The sequence below is a fragment of the Carassius gibelio genome, chromosome B1, assembly GCF_023724105.1.
Source record: "Carassius gibelio isolate Cgi1373 ecotype wild population from Czech Republic chromosome B1, carGib1.2-hapl.c, whole genome shotgun sequence".
Taxonomy (NCBI): Eukaryota; Metazoa; Chordata; class Actinopteri; order Cypriniformes; family Cyprinidae; genus Carassius; species Carassius gibelio.
This window is the reverse complement of record NC_068396.1, coordinates 31,239,134-31,246,562: the sequence shown is the minus strand read 5'-3', so window position 1 is coordinate 31,246,562 and position 7,429 is coordinate 31,239,134. Positions and strand designations below refer to the sequence as shown.

The window sequence follows — 7,429 nt, the reverse complement described above, 5'->3', positions numbered from 1 at the left end:
CATTGTGTGTGTGTGTGTCTCTGTGTTTATTTCGCTTGTAGAGCTTGATTATTTTGATTTAAATACTGTAACTTTTATATAATTATTTGATTTAACTTTTTTTTAATGACCCCAAACTCTTTGCAAATGAGTACACACACACACACACATTTATATATATATATATATATATATATATCTAATGTATGACCCATAACTGTTGTATATTTAATTAATTACAAGATGAATGGGATTTATGTAGGTAATACAGTACAGATGTGTGACTCTGGAGCACAAAACCATTTTAACAATACATTGTTTGGGTCAAAACTTTTTTTTTTTCTATGCAAAAAATCATTAGGATATTAAGAAGAGATATGTTCCGTTAATATATTTTGTAAATTTCCTATGGTAAATCTTAATTTTAATTTATGATATGCATTGCTAATGACTCCATCTGTACAATTTTAAAGGCAATTTATTAATTTTTGCACACTTTGATTCCAGGAGCCTCATTTATCAAGTGTTTAGGAAAAGGATCTTTTTTGTGTCCTTCTATTTAAACGCATTCGTTCCTTACATATAAGTACACGTTGGTAGATAAAAAACTTGCTTTACACACTCATTGTGCTCACATCTGTGCAGACACACTGTTGATAAATGAGGGCCAAGATTTTCAAATGTCCTATCTTAACAAACCATGAATCAGTGGAAAGCTAATTTATAACGTTTTCAAATGATGTGCAAATCTCAACCTAAAAAAATTGACATTTATGACTGGTTTTGTGGCCCAGGGTCACATAACAAAATTGAAACAGCTCACGTACACGTGCTAGACAGCAAGACATCGCGAGATTTCCGAAGAATGGTCAAAAGGGCCGGAAGCAGGCGTTACGAAAACAGGCGATGTGTAACAAACGGTAGCCCCTCCCTCTCTCTGTGCCAGTTTTCCGAAAAAGTCCGAACGACCTGCAAGGACGGCTCGGCGGAAATAGCCGACGACTCGCACAACGTTAGCCGCTCACCTCCGAGCAATCGCGAACATTCCCGGAAAACTCCGAACATACCCGAAGTCGTCCGACGGAAACACCCGAATTGTAACACCAGTCCCAGTTCATCATGGCTGCCGTATGTGCTAGTCTGCACAGTAACGCTCTGCTCGGAGACTGACTCTCCGCTCCTTTAGTGCCTCACATTTACTGTCTCCAGCCTCGACATCTCGGTAAACAATCCCGCTTGCATGAGCCCAAATCTCCCTGGCTGTGTTGTCTCATAATAGCGAGCCTTCATCAAGCATTTCGTCGGGCCTTAAACACCCCCTTAAAAAGACAGAGAGCAAAACAGGCAACATTTTATTCCTCCAATGGTCTGAATACACTTTCCGCCTTTATGAACCATGTGTGAAAACTGCGCCGAGCTGCTGGAGGTGCTCAATGAGAGTAAGTCAACAGCTTTTGGTTGTTTTTTTGTTGTTGTTTGCATCAAGTTGTTAGCATGACTGTCCGAGCATGCGGCTCGCTGCCTCGCTTCAGCACAGATTTTCTTCTATAATATTTAATGTTTCACACTTTTTGTCAACGTGTGCATTTAAAAGAGCGACCAAGCACCTTTTGGCTGTCATCACTTAACGTTTGTTTAATTCTGTTGTCTGTTTTTATTAATGCAATGCTACTGGAGCGTGTTAGCCCCTCCTCATCATCATTTCAGAATTTCATCGTCCAAGAGCAACATCCACCAGATTCGCTGTTTATTTTGACCAGAAGCATCAGAAAACACCTTAATGTGTGCGTTGACCATCAGCTTGTTTGAATATGCTTGGATGCTGATGAGAAGTTGGACTGACTTGCATTAGCATTAGCCATTCAGAAGTGTTTTTGACATTGTCATTCTTCAAAATGCACACAGATCAGCATCTGATCAGCCAAACACGATCCATACTGCAGTGTAATTCCGCTCGAGCTGGTGATTTATGAGGGTTCATGCGATAATAGTCTGCTGGTACAGTTATAATGTCAGATGCTACTCTATTTCATTGTGTGTGTGTGTCAGCATAAGTATGTTCATGCACGCTCTGTAATTCAAAAAAAGGTCAAAAGCAGACAGACAGTCACTAAACCAGTTGTGCCAGACATCATAAAAAGATACAAATCACGGGGCATTTTAACTAGATTCGAAAAGTTCTCCTATTAAAGAGCTCTTTGTCATTATTTAGTCGTCTTTGTGATGCTCTGGTCCATGATGCTTTCTTCTGTAAACTACAAACGGAGTTGTTTTAAAGAATGTTCATGCTGCTCTTTTCAGTGCAAAGATACAGTAACCAGGAGCTTTGAATCTTTAAAAAGGATAAAAAGCAATGCAGTGTAAAAGTAGTCTAGGCAGTTGCATGCTATATTTCAAGCCTATTAAAGGAACAGACACATTTTAATTTGTCATTTGCTAAAAATCTTCTCCTCTGTCAGAGATCTTGTATTTTGTCTGTTTTTTTGCATATTCAAATCAGCGCAAACTGACTTGGTAAAAATTAATTTAGTCTTTTTATCTCAGAATTGTTTTTTTTTAAGTATCAAACAAGAAGTTAAGACTTATTTATGGTATGTTTTGTAATTTTTGTAGTACAGCTATATGAAAAAACAGCAGCTTGAACATTCTTCAGAATATCTTTTTTTTTTTTTTTGAAGAGGAATTAAGTTTTTATTTTTCCATAGGATAAATAAAGTCTTGTAACAACACAAGGGCAAGTAAATGATGACAGAATGACCATTTTGGGTGAATTATTCCTCTTAGTCGGACTATTAAGGTCGGACTGTTTTTCGCTTGAAAAGAACTGAATACTGTGAGTCAGTCAGTCTGTGTTTGCAGGTTTGCTTTTTTTTCTGTGCCGTGAGACTTTGAGGGATTTTTGGTGCTTTTGTGGTTTCAGCTTTGATAACAGATCCTCATATCACACTGCCGTCAAACTCTTTCTCAGTCCTTGAACACAATGCCCTAGATTGTTACTGTAGAGCTGTGTGGAAACGGCAGAGAAAAAAAAGACAGGAAAGCCGTTTTACAGAAAGAAAGGATGAAAATCTCATGTAGGTCGAGGCTAACCAGCTGCTTGAGTGAACTTTACAACCCAAAGGTAGCATTCCCGAGTCCAGCTACTCCCTCGTCACTGTGGAAACCATTAATTGTGCTCTGTGTGTGTGTGTGTGTGTGTGTGTTTGTGTGTGTGGAGGTTTGTCAGGATAGAGCACTTAAATGGATGTTAAGGTCCTGCAAATTAAGTCATGTGATCATCTGAAATGAGCATGCTTAATGTGATTCCCACATATAGTCTTACTGTGGGAAAAAGAAAAAATTAAATATATGGTAAAAAAAAAAAATAGGTTGCTATAACTGAAAAATGTCACTAACACAAAACGTATCATGGTAACATGCATTAAAAATGCTCTAAGTATTTATTTAACACAAGATAAATCTCCTGATGCATGTAAGCCTAACTGATATGAAAATAGGAAGCAGAAACATTTATTTGAAAAAAGAAAAGAAAACACCAAATGTGTCAAAAATGTAAAAATTGTTTCACAGGGTATTTTGGGAACGTCAGCTGCTGTACATTAAACAGCACTGGTACTGTAAAATGTCTCAGTTAACTGGTTTCCGATGTAGCTTTTCTACAGTCTTTTACCAGTCTTTAAAATGACACTCATTTTTTACAGCGGGAGAGTGCTGTCTTGATTGTTCTCTGCCAGGTTCACTGGTTTTCATTTGATGTCTTTCAGCATTTGCTGTGTCTCTGACATCTGATCTGATCCCAGAGAGCTCTACAGCCCTGAAGCCAGTTCATAACAGCTTTCTTTCTCCGTGTGTGTGTGTGTGTGTGTGTCTCAGTCTCGGATGCAGACAGCTCAGACGGCCTGCAGCTGAAGAAGGAGCATGCCTTAAGAGTCTTCACTTACATCAGCACATGGACACAGAGGTCAGCACTCAGTCTTTGGCAGATTCAGACATACAGCTACTCATTCTACTACTATTCATTCCTTAAATGTTTATTTGTTCATTTCTCAGTTGCTCATTTGTCCAGTTAATTCCCTCAGAACTCATTCCCTCATTGAATTCTCACTCACTTGGATGTTTATTCATAACCTATTGCTCAAACAAGCAGTCATTTGTCATTCATTCACTCACTGCAGTCTGTCGTTCATTCATTCATTCACTCATTCAATTCGCACATCGCATATGATAGATCCTCATCTTTTGAATAGCCTTGCTATTAAAATTATTTATATAATTCACGTCGAGTGGCCATTTGGCTATTATTTGCCAGCATGGACGAAGGCTGTCATGGATGTTTTGCAGCTCAAAATCTCCTAAAACGGATAAATGACAGAAATTGTCGGTAATTTTCATTTGGTGTGCTATCTGATATATCTCGTTAGAGGTAGAATTCTTTAGTGATATAAAGTAGCGCCGATATTATAGTTATTAAATGAATTTGAATGAATTAACCCGAGAGAGAGACCATGGGAATGTGAAGCTTGCAAACAAGTGAAAGTTATCACCTCATTGCTGAGAAGTGTAATGTAGCTTTTAGTAGCGAAGCTGTTCTAATTCACGGGGCAGAGGTTGAAAACCAGTTTTTTTTTTTTTTTTAAGTTTCCATTTCAATAAAATGTGAGCACACCAGTATTAAAACGTTATCTTTATGTGCAAACGTGTCACCCTCACATTAGTTCTGTGGGGAATAGGATATGTGTGTTTAGACGTAGGTCGGATGTCCAGATATCGGATATTTATGTGATTTAAAACCACATTTGGAAATGGCTCAGATCGAATGCGAAAAAAACAGATCTCGAGTGTGTTTTTGTGTTTACACGCGTGTATCAAATTCTGACCTGCTGTGTCAGATGTGGGGAAAAATATCCGATTTTTTTTGCCTGTGTAAACGCTGCTCATTCATACCTTTTTCATTCTGTCACTGATTCATGCCCTCGCTCATTTATTTATTGATACACACACTCATTTGTTCTCATTCACTCGCTGTCTTGCTCATTCATTCATTCTCGTTTGCTAACTGATTAGCTTATTCTGTAATTCTCATCAATTTTATCATGAATTAATGTTTTGTGTTGTTTGACCTGTTGTTTGGATTGGATTTAAATTCTGTCAAGTGTTAAACAGAACTGAGTGTACTACGATCTCCTTGTAGCACGGTTAAAGTAGCCAAAATTTTTAATAAGCAAGCATGTTAGTTGCTAGAACCTTATAAATGATGGTCTGACGGCCGATTCTCTCCATGTTCATCTGCAGGCAGTGTCTGTGCTGTTTCAAGGAATACAAACACCTCGAGGTGTTCAGCCAACTGGTTTATGCCCTCATTAACTTGGTTATCGCCCAAGTAACCAACCTTAGGGACCGTCTACACAGTGGCCATGGCAACACTAGGACTGAGGGGGCGGAGTCTGAATGGGGCTCCGCCCAGCCACAGCCGTCGCCCTGTGAGGACGAGCCACTGAATGTGGAACGGGACTCTGCTGAAGAAGATGGTGGCGTGGAGGATGGAGATCAGCACAAGAACCAAAATCAGGGGGTCAAACCGGATCCCCCGCCCAAGCTCAGTGAACCCACGGCGGGCGGGAATGAGAGCAGCCTGGACCCGTTTGCATCCTGGAGCACAGAAGACCAGGAGAAACTGCTGCTGTGCGCTGCCAAGATCTTTCAGATCCAGTTCCCCCTGTACACGGCCTACAAACACAACACACACCCCACTATAGAGGTAATACTCGCTCATATAGGAAACAGTTTTCTTACTGTCTGGATTCCCGGGTTTTTTTGAGGCCTTGAAAGTTACAATTGTGAATTGGATTCTGAGATGTTGGTGGCTTGGCATTGCACTCAAGCTTGTTTTAGTTTAGTTAGTTTTCTGGAAATCCCGTGTCAATTGTGCCTTGTTTGTAAATGAATTCTCAGTAAATTAGTTCTTACTGATGGTCTGGATCTTCATTAAAAAATAAAAGTTCATCCACTCTTGTTGGGATCTGAACAGAAGGAAGGCAATGCAAAGACTGTGTTTCCGCAGCTTGGACCTGCACACTGTCTTGCGGTATTTAGAGACATCTTTATCATTTGGTTTCTTTGTAGACCTGCTTGTTCGCCTCCCTCATAAACACTTCATATGCAAATTGGTGGGCGGGACTAAACAGGCGGCGATGTAGAAGCAGGCGTTGATCATCTTCTGCGAAGGCAGTTCTTAGCCACACACACGCTGTCGTTTTGACAGACTGCCTTCAATATAAGCTATTTTTAGACTAACTAGAACGTTTTTAGTTCTTAAACTTTTATAGTACAATAACCTCCTTATGTGTCAAAAGATAAGGGGAATTTTTTCTCAGTTCATGCATGACCTCTTTAATAGTTCACAATAAGATCTAGTACATGCATTAATAAAAATGTAATTTAATGCATATACATTTTAAGTGTAAAAATGATGTCTGAAAAATCCCAGAATTAAAAGATGCTCTGCTTTTGACACTCGTAGTGCTATTTCTGTTATATAGTTCATTTACATGTGCAGTGGTAATCCGGTTATTGTGTAGTCAGGCTGACCCATAAACACTCAAGTATGCACAACACATGCATAATTGAAAATATTATGGATTAAATGCACATCACATCTTTTTTCATAGTTTTTCACTTTCAGAGCAAACCCCCAACGTCAAGGCCAGTTGTAATAGTTGCGCATATTTACAAAACGAAGATGGGCTACAGTCATTTTAACATTTTAAAAAGACAAATGACCCAATTCAGATTTTTCAAGTGCATTGTAAATCTGATTGTTGTCAGTACTGAGTGCTTGTGCCTGTTCCTAATTTATTGGTAAAACTTTTGCTCTGGATGTTTTGAAAGCACCAATTTGGTCTCAACAGAAGTAATATACACATCACATCAGAGTTATGTGTATATTATGCTCTTCCAGTTAGTGCTTTTTTATTGCTAAATGATTTAGATGAACTGAATAACCTCAACAAATCCTCAAGACAAATATAGAAGCTGAAAAGTTGAAGTATGGTTTTATTTAGGTCGCTGTCTGTTTTTTTTAAATATCCGTTTGTTGTTTTTGTCCTCAGGATATCTCCGCACAAGAGAGCAATATCCTCGGCTCTTTCTGTGATATGAATGTAAGTCTCTCTCTTTCACACACACTCATTATGATGGGCTTGATTACACAGTTTAGAGATAATTCATGACCACAATAGCTGCTGAGTGGATGGAGCAGGACTAGTTTAAACTGACTCTGAGGTCAAAGCTAGTGTGTGAAAGTACGAGATGTTCCTTGTTTAGACGTCGGCTAGCATGATTCATCTGCACTCATGAATCATCACAGGTTTTAGTAATTAAATGCAAACTCTTTATACTCAAACTCTACATACGGAAGTTTTCCAAAGCTCCTTTGAGGTCATATAAAAAT

At 38.9% G+C, this 7,429-nt stretch overlaps 1 protein-coding gene across 5 annotated transcripts in view; it reads left to right on the top strand.

Annotated features, from left to right (window-relative positions):
• The first annotated feature begins 1,024 nt into the window (after positions 1-1,024).
• The window catches only part of LOC127949288 (ubiquitin carboxyl-terminal hydrolase 34), a 44,785-nt gene continuing 38,380 nt past the window's right edge, over positions 1,025-7,429 (top strand). The window contains exons 1-4 of one of the 5 annotated variants that reach the window (XM_052546359.1): positions 1,025-1,418; positions 3,853-3,940; positions 5,272-5,737; positions 7,089-7,139. In XM_052546359.1, coding sequence (XP_052402319.1) covers positions 1,376-1,418; positions 3,853-3,940; positions 5,272-5,737; positions 7,089-7,139 — 648 coding nt within the window. In that variant the 5' untranslated portion in view covers positions 1,025-1,375. The remainder of the gene's footprint in view (positions 1,419-3,852; positions 3,941-5,271; positions 5,738-7,088; positions 7,140-7,429) is intronic. The other 4 variants (XM_052546360.1, XM_052546362.1, XM_052546361.1 and 1 more) reach the window with 4 other exon arrangements.